At 42.6% G+C, this 13,999-nt stretch overlaps 1 protein-coding gene across 2 annotated transcripts in view; it reads left to right on the top strand.

Moving 5' to 3' along the window:
* Positions 1-13,999, top strand: part of DIAPH1 (diaphanous related formin 1) — a 676,165-nt gene that overhangs the window by 204,255 nt on the left and 457,911 nt on the right. For both annotated transcript variants that reach the window (XM_030213536.1, XM_030213537.1), the window contains 2 exons: positions 12,110-12,240; positions 12,472-12,549. In XM_030213536.1, coding sequence (XP_030069396.1) covers positions 12,110-12,240; positions 12,472-12,549 — 209 coding nt within the window. The remainder of the gene's footprint in view (positions 1-12,109; positions 12,241-12,471; positions 12,550-13,999) is intronic.

Here is a 13,999-nt window from a genome sequence, read left to right as displayed (position 1 = left end):
TCTAGTCTCCAAGGTTCAAGCGTCTCAGCAGATCACAGCTCGGCATATGTTGAGACTTCTGGGGCACATGGCTTCCACAGTTCATGTAACTCCCATGGCACGTCTTCACATGAGATCAGCTCAGTGGCCCCTAGCTTCCCAGTGGTTTCAAGCTACAGGGAATCTAGAGGATGTGATCCAGTTGTCCATCGACTTTCGGAATTCACTTCAGTGGTAGATAATTCGATCCAATCTGGTTTGGGGACGCCCATTCCAAATTCCTCAGCCACAAAAAGTGCTGACGACGGATGCATCCCTCGGGTGGGGAGCGCATGTAGATGGGCTTCACACTCAAGGAGCTTGGTCCCTTCAGGAAAAGCGTCTTCAGATCAACCTCCTGGAGTTGCAAGCGATCTGGAACACTCTAAAGGCTTTTAGAGATCGGTTATCCAACCAAATTATTCTGATTCAAACAGGCAATCAGGTTGCGATGTACTACACAAAACAAGCAAGGGAGCACCGGATCTCGCCCTCTGTGTCAGGAAGCTGTGCAGATGTGGCTTTGGGCTCGCCAACATGGCATGTTTCTCCAAGCCTTTTATCTGGCCAATGTAAACAACAGTCTGGCCGACAGATTGAGCAGGATAATGCAACCTCACGAGTGGTCACTGAGCATGGCTGTCGCCAGAGAGATCTTCTGAGCGTGGGGCACCCCCTCGGTGGATCTTTTTGCCACTCAATTCAATCACAAGGTCCCTCAGTTCTGTTCCAGACTACAGGCCCACGGCAGGCTAGCGTTGGATGCCTTTCTCCTTCATTGGGGGACAGGCCTTCTGTACGCGTATTCTCCCATACCTCTGGTGGGGAAGACTTTGCTGAAACACAAGCAAGATCGCGGAACCATGATTCTGATTGCGCCTTTCTGGCCGCGTCAAATCTAGTTCCCTCTTCTTCTGGAGTTGTCCTCCGAAGAACCGTGGAGATTGGAGTGTTTTCCAACCCTCATTACTCAGAACGAGGGGGCGGTTCTACAAACCCAACCTTCAGTCTCTGGCTCTCACGGCCTGGATGTTGAGAGCTTAGAATTTGCCTCCTTGGGTCTTTCTAAGGGTGTCTCCCGAGTCTTGCTTGCTTCCAGGAAAGATTCCATTAAACGGTGTTACTCCTTTAAATGGAAGAGGTTTGCCGTCTGGTGTGACAGCAGGGCCCTAGATCCTTTTTCTTGTCCTACACAGACCTTGCTTGAATACCTTCTGCACTTATCAGAGTCTGGTCTTAAGACCAACTCAGTAAGGGTTCACCTTAGTGCAATTAGTGCTTATCATCAACGTGTAGAGGGTCAGCCTATCTCTGGACAGCCTTTAGTTGTTCGCTTCATGCGAAGTTTGCTTTTGTCAAAGCCCCCATTCAAATCTCCACCAGTGTCATGGGATCTCAATGTCGTTCTCACCCAGCTGATGAAACCCCCTTTCGAGCCACTGAATTCCTGCCGTCTGAAGTATTTGACCTGGAAGGTCATTTTATTGGTAGCTGTTACTTCAGCTCGTAGGGTCAGTGAGCTCCAGGCTCTGGTAGTTCATGCTCCTTATCTTAAATTTCATCATAACAGAGTAGTCCTCCGCACGCACCCTAAGTTCTTGCCAAAGGTGGTGTCGGAGTTTCATCTGAACCAGTCAATTGTCTTGCCAACATTTTATACCCGTCCTCATACAAGTCCTGGCAAAAGCAAGCTGCACACTTTGGACTGCAAAAGAGCATTGGCCTTTTACGTGGAGCGGACAAGCCCCCACAGACAGTCCACCCAGTTGTTTATTTCTTTTAATCCCAACAAGAGGGGAGTTGCTGTCGGGAAACGTACTATCTCCAATTGGCTAGCAGATTGCATTTCCTTCACTTATACCCAAGCTGGGCTGGCTTTAGAGGGCCATGTCACGGCTCATAATGTTAGAGCCATGGCTGCGTCAGTGGCTCATCTGAGGTCAGCCATTATTGAAGAGATCTGCAAGGGTGCGACGTGGTCATCAGTCCACATATTCACATCTCACTACTGCCTTCAGCAGGACAGTCGGTTTGGGCAGTCGGTGCTGCAGAATCTGTTTGGGGTTTAGAATCCAACTCCAACCCTCCTAGGCCCATTTTTATTCTGTTCCAGGCTGTACTCTGTTAGCTGTTTCTTGTTTCAGGTCACTCTTTGTTATACCCTCGCCGTTGCGAGGTCCAATTGACCAATGTTTGTTGTTTTGAGTGAGCCTGGGGGCTAGGGATACCCCACACATGAGAATATCAGCCTGCTTGACCTCGGAGAAAGTGAAGTTTCTTACCTGAAGCAGGTATTCTCCGAGGACAGCAGGCTGGATATTCTCACAAACCCTCCCACCTCCCCTTTGGAGTTGTTTTTTCTTTAACTATTGAATTTAACTGAGGACCGTGACTGCGCGACGGGCGGGAAACTATGTGCGCGCATGCGCAGTGGGAGCGCCACGCGCGGTGGAATGCTCCAGATGAGACTTTTGTAGATTTTTACTAAAAATCCTCCGGGGGCCGATGTGACGTCACCCACACATGAGAATATCCAGCCTGCTGTCCTCGGAGAATACCTGCTTCAGGTAAGAAACTTCGCTATTTTTATTAGAGTATCAGGATTAAGTACTATATATTCTCTATACTGGCTTTTGTTTTTTTAAGTACCTTGGGATCTTCTTTTGGTGGCACCTGTATTAATACAGGATTACACTATTACAGATTTGCAGCATTGTTTGAAGATGGTGGCTTTGTGATTACATTTGACTAGAATGTAGCGTGCTGGGTAATTGGGAGAAGATCTGTCCCAGAGGTTGTTAGATGAGCCTGTGCTGATAGTTGAAACTTTTAAATATTTAGGTGTTTTGATTCCCATTTGACTCTTTTGGTCTTTGTGATAGTGGTGGTTCAAAAGGTACATGCTATATTGCGGAAGGTGCGGGCAGTGAGGAACTATGCGTTTTGTCTCAGTTGCATTTTGCCAGTTCAGTTTTGGTGAGTATAACAAATGTTAATGTAAAATAGAGGGTACAGAATACTGCGATACGGCTTTTAGGGAAAGCTCGTAGATTTGATCATGTTACTCCTTTGTATTTGCATTATCATTGGTTGCCAGTGCATGTTAGTTTATTTTAAACTAATTGTTCCTACACATCTCTCTCCTCTCTGACTACATTTTGAGTCATTCCGTGTCAAGTGGACCAATTTTAAAGGTCGTCCCCACCTCACCATCTCAGATTTTGATGAAATTTGGTACATAGTTTCTTTATGATAAAAAACTAAGCTGTGAAAAATTTTAGTTCAAAAGACTAAAAATTGGAGGTTCTAGGGGACCTCAAATAAAGGGTTGCAAAATGTCGCCTGAGCAAAAATGACATTTTGGGCCAACTTCCAGAAGCTGTAAAACTGGAAGTTTTAGTAGTACAAGGGGGATATTTGGAGAACCTGCACTACTTTTAGGGCTTAATGAACTGGCAAAACCCCATGTTCCTAGTCCTCTTACATTTTGAATGGTTTAGGCTCAAACTTTGCCAAAAAAACGGCAAAACTCAATTTACAGCGATGTTGAGGCTGCTGTAGTTTCTAAACTAGTTGGCCTTTCAGGTTGATTTTTGGTAGGTGTACTAAATGTACGGCTGTAATGAGGCCTTCCAATTTGCAGCACCTTCCTTCAAGTGGTTGAAAAATTATAAGTGTTCAAATTTGGTATAAAAAGCATTTTTGCCCATATTGGGCTACAGTGGTGGAAATAAGTATTTGATCCCTTGCTGATTTTGTAAGTTTGCCCACTGACAAAGACATGAGCAGCCCATAATTGAAGGGTAGGTTATTGGTAACAGTGAGAGATAGCACATCACAAATTAAATCCGGAAAATCACATTGTGGAAAGTATATGAATTTATTTGCATTCTGCAGAGGGAAATAAGTATTTAATCCCTCTGGCAAACAAGACCTAATACTTGGTGGCAAAACCCTTGTTGGCAAGCACAGCGGTCAGACGTCTTCTGTAGTTGATGATGAGGTTTGCACACATGTCAGGAGGAATTTTGGTCCACTCCTCTTTGCAGATCATCTCTAAATCATTAAGAGTTCTGGGCTGTCGCTTGGCAACTCGCAGCTTCAGCTCCCTCCATAAGTTTTCAATGGGATTAAGGTCTGGTGACTGGCTAGGCCACTCCATGACCCTAATGTGCTTCTTCCTGAGCCACTCCTTTGTTGCCTTGGCTGTATGTTTTGGGTCATTGTCGTGCTGGAAGACCCAGCCACGACCCATTTTTAAGGCCCTGGCGGAGGGAAGGAGGTTGTCACTCAGAATTGTACGGTACATGGCCCCATCCATTCTCCCATTGATGCGGTGAAGTAGTCCTGTGCCCTTAGCAGAGAAACACCCCCAAAACATAACATTTCCACCTCCATGCTTGATAGTGGGGACGGTGTTCTTTGGGTCATAGGCAGCATTTCTCTTCCTCCAAACACGGCGAGTTGAGTTCATGCCAAAGAGCTCAATTTTTGTCTCATCTGACCACAGCACCTTCTCCCAATCACTCTCGGCATCATCCAGGTGTTCACTGGCAAACTTCAGATGGGCCGTCACATGTGCCTTCCGGAGCAGGGGGACCTTGCGGGCACTGCAGGATTGCAATCCGTTATGTCGTAATGTGTTACCAATGGTTTTCGTGGTGACAGTGGTCCCAGCTGCCTTGAGATCATTGACAAGTTCTCCCCTTGTAGTTGTAGGCTGATTTCTAACCTTCCTCATGATCAAGGATACCCCACGAGGTGAGATTTTGCGTGGAGCCCCAGATCTTTGTCGATTGACAGTCATTTTGTACTTCTTCCATTTTCTTACTATGGCACCAACAGTTGTCTCCTTCTCGCCCAGCGTCTTACTGATGGTTTTGTAGCCCATTCCAGCCTTGTGCAGGTGTATGATCTTGTCCCTGACATCCTTAGACAGCTCCTTGCTCTTGGCCATTTTGTAGAGGTTAGAGTCTGACTGATTCACTGAGTCTGTGGACAGGTGTCTTTCATACAGGTGACCATTGCCGACAGCTGTCTGTCATGCAGGTAACGAGTTGATTTGGAGCATCTACCTGGTCTGTAGGGGCCAGATCTCTTACTGGTTGGTGGGGGATCAAATACTTATTTCCCTCTGCAGAATGCAAATAAATTCATATACTTTCCACAATGTGATTTTCCGGATTTAATTTGTGATGTGCTATCTCTCACTGTTACCAATAACCTACCCTTCAATTATGGGCTGCTCATGTCTTTGTCAGTGGGCAAACTTACAAAATCAGCAAGGGATCAAATACTTATTTCCACCACTGAAATTATAAGTGTTCAAATTTGGTATAAAAAGCATTTTTGCCCATATTGGGCTATCTTTGATGCCCTTGATCTCCAGTGGGACAGCTTCAATATTCTTTCTTTTAGCACCATTAGAAAGAGCAGATTTCCTTCTATCAGAATATGTAGTTTCAATTTGGAGTCTCTCCATATAAGGATTGCAAAAAAAGTGTTTTTTGGCCAGTATTGTTGAATGATAGATGAAACGGATATAGGGCCCATCGATGTTTCTAATTGCTGTATAAGTCACTCAGTTGCTTTAAGCATGCGTTGGTCCATGGTGGCTACGCCACTACCAATTCAATAGGAAGTGGCAACCTCATCGCCAAGAGTTCACGCCCGATAGCCAGGCAAGTCCAGCCACTTGGCACAGGTTCCCAAGCCTGAAGGTGGGCATCTTACTTGAGGTTCCCAAGCCTCATTTGGTTGTCTTTGCCTAGTTTCTCAAGCCTAATGGGGGTGTCTTAATGGTTCCCAAGTAAAACCTCAGTGCTGAAGTGACAAGAATTTTTCACTAATAAGTTTCACTGCTGTTTCTGGAAATGTATACTGTCGTCCAAGTGCTGTAGTTGCTGGTACTGGAAGAACTGCTAGAATATGCTGTTCAGAAATCCAACAAGAATCTCTTCTGCTAGGCCAATGAAATGATCGTGCAGGCCCGCATGGATGCATAAAGTTGACCAAGGCATCATGTTCTTCAAATGATGTGTCACAGACATTGCCAATCCACCATTTGTTGTCATAAACACAGGCAACATACTGCCCAGGCTGAAGTTGAGACACATTTATGCCAGGTACACTCACTGGGTCATCTGACTGACAAAGTTTGACAACAAATGAGGAGGAATCATTTGACACTCTACTGACTGAAATTTGGTTCAAGTCAATGGGAATAAATTGGTGATTTTCACGAGTTCCAGCAACTGTGGAAGCTTTACTGAATCTTTCCTCTTGTGCAGATCTTGAAGATTCAATTTCATCCTTGGAAACAAAAATGAACTTGATTTTATTTATTTTTTGATCACAAAATTCAAACAAGCCTTGTGCTGTGAGAATTTGGCTATTTTTAGGTCGTTGCAAACTAGCCTGAGCAGCTAGTCGCTTTGTTGTACCACCTATGGCATCACATGGTGACTTGCCATGGCTTGTGCCAAAGCAATTCCACTGTGCACTTATTCCAAATTCTGTTTGATGATAGCACAAGTTGGCAAAGTTTTTGAAGTTCTTGTATTGTGCAGCTGAGCCATCACTAAAGTATGTTACATATTTTATTTCTCCAATTTTGCTTTTCAAGAACACGATTAATTTTTCCAAGAATGCATGTACAGCAACTGCATCATGCCGCAAGCTGTCACTTATTATGCAAACACTTATGCACTGAATTTCACTTGAAGCATCACGGAAGTACACAACAAATGGATGCAGTGTAGCTTGACTGTTTTCCCAGTGGAAACCTTGAACAGCATCTTGGACAATAAAGGAGTAGTTTTCAGCAAAGTCCAAGAGAACAACAATTTCACAAGGATTTAGGTTTTCTTTAACAGTTTTTAAGTATTGTGTCTGATGTTTGGAAATGTAATGGTGAATTGACAGGTTTGAAACTTTCAATGCAAGCTCAGATACAAAATCATCAACATACATCTGTTTGGTCTCCAGTGTGGTGCGATCTGTATGAACCCACAGCTTAAACTCGATTGTTTCACCTGGGTCAGCATCACTGAACACTTCTGTCAGGTAATTTTCAAGCACATCTTTAACTGGACATATTTTACACCTGTGAAGCATGCATTCTTTGCATTCCAAATTGCACACAGTTTTAGCCATCAGTGCTTTGTAATCTTCGTTCAGCAGATGGCTTCCAGCAAGCATAAGCTTCACATTTTGATGAATGACACAAACACACACTGAATGCATACCAGATGAGCCAACAGTGACACACCATTTTGGCCTTAGCTCACAAAATTTGGAAAAACCCACTTCTGGCCCATTTCGAGTACGATATGCAACATACATTTCTTTTAGATTGCTAAGCAGCAAGCGCTTTTGCATTTGAATTTTTTCAGTGCCAGTTCTGACAGAGACAAAATCTTTTTTCCCTGGGCACAGTCTACTGAATTCATCATCTTCAAAAAAGCCAAGAATTTTTTTTTCTGTTTCTTCTGGTAAAACTTTACCTTTCTTCTTGTCTGGTTTTGCCAGAATTCCACAAACTGATTTCAGATTTCTTGCTTTTTTAACCATTCTAGTTGAAACCATGAATTCTGAGGCAGTTCTTTCAATAGACCAGCTTTTTGGTGCTAAAGTTAGTATTTGCAGTTTTTCTGCATGATTTGCTGAAACTTGGACTTTGTTTTTCAACTCGTTTAGCAGGTCATCATAATCAGAACATTTGTCACATTTCTGACTGGTAGAAGGTTGAGTTTCAAACTCATTTAGGTCTAAGCCACCAGCAACTGCAAGATGATGACTCAAAGTATTTTGCACTCGCCTGATTTTGCGCTTGGTGTAGCCTCGTACATCACGCTTGCTGACTTTTTTGAACTTTAATGGAGAAATACCAAGAGATGTCAAACTTGTGTTCAACTTGCCAGAAATGTCACTGTGTTCATCATCTGCTGTTGATGATGATGATAAAGAATCAGCAGCTCTGTTACTGACGTCTTTTCGACAAGATGGACATAGTTTCTGACCCGGCACAAATATTTTGCTTGTTAAGGCCTTTAGCTGGGCTGCTAGTGTGTCATCCAGCACTCTTAAGCCCCTTTTTGCATTATGACCACCTTTGGAAAATGGGTTACAGCAGGTTCTTTGCAAAAATTCAAACTTTTTCAATAGTAAGGATTCATGATGAAGGCAAATAGTTGATCCAGCATCGAAAAGTTGACCAGAACGCTCTTGTAACAACTTCTGTTGATCAGGCAGAAGCTCTTCAATTAATTTCAAACCTTTATTTTTATTGTATGTCAGTAAATGACACTCTGATATACTTGAACAGCCAACTGAGCAAAGTGGAAATTCATCTGATCTTTCTGAATCCATTGATGACCGACCATTAGCATCAGTTCAACAAACGCATTTATTGTTGCAATCAGGTTTTCAATGGGTAAAATTTTACTTCAGTCTAAAGTGATTAATATCTTGTGAAAACGATGAGGCTTGTGTGATAATGAAGCTCCCACCTCAGGCTCCCAGATCCCTCTTTCACTCAGGGTGAGCTGGTTCTCAGTATGCAGATTTATGCAAATTAATCTACCACCCTTTTCTGCTCAGGGTGACCTGCTTCTCAAAAAGCAAACATAGTCAGGTTTTACCGATCAGGCTATTTTCATACACAACTTTATTCCAGCCTCTGGGGCACACTTCTTTCAGCTTAAAACACTTTCACAAGCTTAAACCGTTCTTCCAGCTTAACCATTTCTTCTTGTAGCTTAAAACACTTTTCTTCCCCCTGAGCCCTCTCACACAGGCATTTGGGCTCAGTACTACTCAGTCCCCGGACACACAGTCCCTCCTTGTAGCACCCAGCTCCAGACCCACAGTCTCTTCCTCTGGGACACACAGTACCTTTCCACTGTTCTAGACACAGTCTTTTCATCTGGGACACACAGTACCTCTTCACTGTTCTAGACACAGTCCTTTTCACCACCAGGCCATAGGGCTCAGCCAGTACTTCTCATGGGGATCCCTCTGCTGCAGTTACCAGCCTTCTTCCTCAGCTGCCAGCTCTTCTCCTTCCCTTTCTTCACAACTCAGGAGGAGTATATAAGTAGTTAATAGCCAAACAGGCCCCAGCCTATAACCTGCTGCACCTGTTTCTATCCCCAGGACTCTCCCCGGTCCTAGCGACCTCCAGCTATCCTCCAGGACTCGCCCCGGTCCTAGCGACCTCTAGCTATACCTCCCCTTTCTGGCTCCCTTCAGCAACTCACCCAGCCCTTTTCCCTGGACATTTTAGGGGAACTAACCCCCTCTAGGGGCCTAACCAGGGTAGGACAGCCTCTTCCTTCTTACAATCTTCATTTGTGGCATTTAATTCAATATAAATGAGCCTGTCGGTGCAGGTGCGAGTTTCTTCAACAAGAAGTATGTATACAATGGTTTCCACCCTGTTTTTTAGTTTACTTGAACACAGTTTTATAACATAATGTTTAAAGAAAACTTCTTTAGCCAGTTAGACTTGGCCAATTATGATTGGTGAACCCTGTTGCAAGGCAGAATTGTTTGTTTCCTTGCCCAATTGTATGCTTCTGGTACCTCCTGGCTCCTAAGTGTCTGTTGCTAGGCTTACTTTGATGCCTACAGTTCACTAAGAGGTCAAACTGTAGCAAGGGTGAAGAAACACCAGCAACAGACACTCAGACGCCTTGCAACAGGGTCCACCAATCATAATTGGCCAAGTTGGTCATCCTAACTGACTGCAGTTTTCTTTAAACCTGTTATGAAACCTGGCCTCATCCTTCCACATCCTAAAAAACATTCCTGTTTTTTAGTTTTCTTGAATACAGTTTTATAACATAATGTGTTCTTAATTTTAAAAAACTGGTGCTTTTTCAAAGAAGAATCACTTTTACTACACTTGTATCAAGGGTGTAGTGAAGAAATCACAGGCTGCTGCCCGCAAACATTTGAGGGCATTTTTGCAATCCTTATATGAAGAGACTCCAAAATGAAAACTACATATTCTGATAGAAGGAAATCTGCTCTTTCTAATGGTGCTAAAAGAAAGAATATTGAAGCTGTCCCACTGGAGATCAAGGGCATCAAAGATAGCCCAATATGGGCAAAAATGCTTTTTATACCAACTTTGAACGCTTATAATTTTTCAACCACTTGAAGGAAAGTGCTGCAAATTGGAAGGCCTCATTACAGCCGTACATTTAGTACACCTACCAAAAATCAACCTGAAAGGCGATTAGAAACTACAGCAGCCTCAACATCGCTGTAAATTGGTTTTTGCAGTTTTTGTGGCAAAGTTTGAGCCTAAACCATTCAAAAAGTAAGAGGACTAGGAACATGGGGTTTTGCCAGTTCATTAAGCCCTAAAAGTAGTGCAGGTTCTCCAAATATCCCCCTTGTACTACTAAAACTTCCAGTTTTACAGCTTCTGGAAGTTGGCCCAAAATGTCATTTTTGCTCAGGCGACATTTTGTAACCCTTTACTTGAGGTCCCCTAGAACCTCCAATTTTTAGTCTTTTGAACTAAACTTTTGCACAGCTTAGTTTTATATCATAAAGAAACTATGTACCAAATTTCATCAAAATCTGAGATGGTGAGGTGGGGACCCCTGGTCCACTTGACACGGAATGACTCTTTTGTTTTGTCACAGCTGTGTTATGGAATGTACTCCCGCAACCTTTGTGGGCTATTCGGTCGCTCTCCTATTTTAAACGCCATTTGAAGGCTTATTATTTTACTGCTGCATTTGATACTGTTCTTCCTGAAAGTTAGTGGGCTTGCTGTTTTTGTGTATCTGTTAAAGATTTTATTACTGTTTTATTTATTTATTGTGTGCTTTGTGCTTTCCTATTAGATAATGGAGGTTTTTTTTTTCTTGTAAACCTCTGATTTCTTGCAAATTGTTAGCGGTATAACAAGATTAATAAACTCTAAACTACAGCTCTACAACTAGTTACAAAATGTTGAGTGCCTGACAAGGGGTGTAATAACACATTAAAAGAAACACTAAAATAGTCCTGAAGAACTCTACAAGAGACTGATTGTTAGAAAGTTCAGAGTTATTCAAAACCTTGTGAAGATTTCGTCAGAGAGGTAAGAGTGAAACCAGTGCAATGCTATTCTTCAAAGAACTATGGGATCCTTTTACTACTGTGCACTGAAAAAGGGCTTGCACTAGTGTAGACGTGTGTATTGGATGCGCGCAGGTCCATTTTTTAGCGCATCTACAAAAAAGGCATCTTTTTTTTAGTGGCCAAAAATGGACGTGTGGTTTGGGCCTGAGACCTTACCGCCACCCATTGATTTAGCAGTAAGGTCTCATGCGTTAACTGGGTGGTAATCGTCAGCGCACGTACACTACCGATTACTGTACGGTTAGCGCCACACGGTAGAAAATAAGAAATATTTTCTGAAGCGCGTATTGGACACGTGGAAAAAATGGAATTACCACCTGGGGCTTGCGGTAGCCAGGCAGTAGTTCCAAATTGATGCACGTTGGACGCATGTAGGTGCCTACACGCCTTAGTAAAAGGGCCCCTAAGTCTTGCAAGCACCTCTCATCAGGATTCTGATGTTACTAATAAGTAAGCCCTTTTGTAGAAGTAGAAGGAATGTGAATGCAAACAGTTTTGCTTCTGTTTCATTTCACAGCAGCTTCCAAATTAGTTCCGGGTGCTCAGCTGTCTTCTTATATCTTCTAGATTACCCTTCTTCAGTATGAGTTTACTTCCTGTTGGTTCAGGACCCTCACAGACTACATTTCCCAGTATTGCCATGAGCTTACATTTTACAGAGATGTCTTATAATCTCTTGAGCTGTTTCTGCTGTATAACCTGGACAAGCTGCCTTATCATTTTCCACTTAATGAGCTTATCACCGTCTATTCTGTTTTAGTTGTAGAGGTCAGATCAAATAGGTAGAAGAAAACGGCTTCTGAAACACCAAAATCATACTGAGTTTGAATGCTTTCCTTTCTGGTTCCACCCCGTTTCCCATTTTTCGCTTCCAGTTTAGCCTCAGACCAAAGTTCTTTCTCACTGATAGGGTTTTCTTGACACCCTGATCTTTATGTTCTTAATATAGGGTATGAACCAAAAGGAGAGTTCCAAGTCTGCATTAATGTACATTCAAGAGCTGAAATCTGGTTTGAGAGATGGATATTTGCTCAACTGTTTGGAATCTTTGCGAGTTTCTCTGAACAACAATCCTGTCAGGTAAAGGGCTTTATGACAAAACCAAATTGGGAGTACATTGTATATTTTTGAGGAATCTCTCTTGTAAGCATCTGAGAGAATAAGCATTAGATTTGATGAGCAGGTAACTAAGCTGACAAAGCTGGTCTGCAGGAAATATAAATATATACATTTTTGCATTGACATCTACTAGATAGTTTTTATTTTCTCTGAAGGCTTACAGAATTTTTAACTTCTGTTTCTTTATTACAGCTGGGTCCAGAATTTTGGATCTGAGGGGCTTGCTTGCCTTTTGGAGATCTTAAAAGGACTTCAAGATGAGCCTTCCACGTGAGCAAAGGGATAAAACAGTTGGGGTGGGGGGAGGAAAGCGTAAGAGTCGGATGAAGAATTAAAGAGCTGAGAGAACAGTTGGGTAGGATGAGTTGTTGTAAAGAGGGAAGCTGTTTGGTTACAGAGAGCTACTGTATGATGCTTTTCTCTCCAATGAAATAGATGAGGGATATACTGGGGGTTGGTTATTCTTGTGCTACATTTTAGTCAAGCATTTATTATGAGCTTTGTTTCTCACACAGTTGCTTGAGTATACTAACTTCAAAGTAGGACCTGCCTTAACTCTGCATTTTGAACTACTGGAATGTTAGACTCCCTTGATGATGATAATTTTAATATTCTATAAGTCACCAAGTTAAGCACTTTCATGGCAGTCCTATAGAAATATTTTCAAGTTAGTCTTATAAGAAGCATCTCTGATTTGTTTGAGCAGTAACACATATACATTTGGATTGGATTTTTATATATATCACATATGTTATATTTCTCTGAGGACAAGCAGTATAGCAGCCTCAAATGTGGGTCCTATCCAGTGAAGCCCATGGCTGGCATATTGTTCACAAAACTAAGAGCTTTCTGGAATAATCATCTGCACAGATAAGTTCCCAATGAGGTAGCAAACAAGGTAATCTGCAAGTAGGGCACATGCTTAGTAGATAATCTTGTTTCCTTTGAACTGGAAAGTTCCTCAGTTCTCTGTGTGGGCAAAAATATATAGCAAGACCCCCCCATGTTCGCTGCCCTTGACAACCAGTGTTTAAGCAAGGGTGACCAGGGTATACACAGAGTGATGGGCATGGCTCTGGTCACCTTAATGAGCAGACTGGATGGACCAGGTGGGTCTTTATCTGCAGTCATTTACTGTGTTAAACTAGCTTAGTATTCTTTATCTCTGCATTGGGGAGAATGTCTCCTCAATGTATATCCTTGCTCTTTTAGTAATCTTTACGTAATCTTTACGTTCCTGATTGCTGTCAGAGGCTGGCTCAGGTTCCGGTACTGATAACAGGCCGCCCAGCCCTTACTCCAGGTCATAGCGTTTGAGGATGATCCGGACATTTTCATCAAACTGAAAAAGGAAACAGGGAAGGTAAGGGGCTCCCAATTGAAAGGATATCCAGAAGACAGAAAAATAGAGTACAGACACAAAGGAAAAGAGAGGCACAGCTTATACCCGGGTTCTAAAAAAGTAACAGAATGTGCAGTACAGAAACAGAAACGGTCTAAAAGAGACAGCAGTAGTATACTTGACATCATAAAAATGTAACAGGAAGCAACAAAAACAGAACCAGGGATACAGGGACCAGATGTATAAACCTTACCCTAGTGGAGTTAAAAAGTATTAGGATCAGACAATACCATAAGCCAAGAAAAAGTAAATTAAGAGGAGAGAGAGAAAAACCTAAAACTAAAACTGTTAGACACTAGTAAGGGAGTAATTGACAAC

This window comes from Microcaecilia unicolor, chromosome 8 (assembly GCF_901765095.1).
Source record: "Microcaecilia unicolor chromosome 8, aMicUni1.1, whole genome shotgun sequence".
In the NCBI taxonomy this organism is placed as follows: domain Eukaryota; kingdom Metazoa; phylum Chordata; class Amphibia; order Gymnophiona; family Siphonopidae; genus Microcaecilia; species Microcaecilia unicolor.
This window is presented reverse-complemented; position numbering and strand designations above follow the sequence as displayed.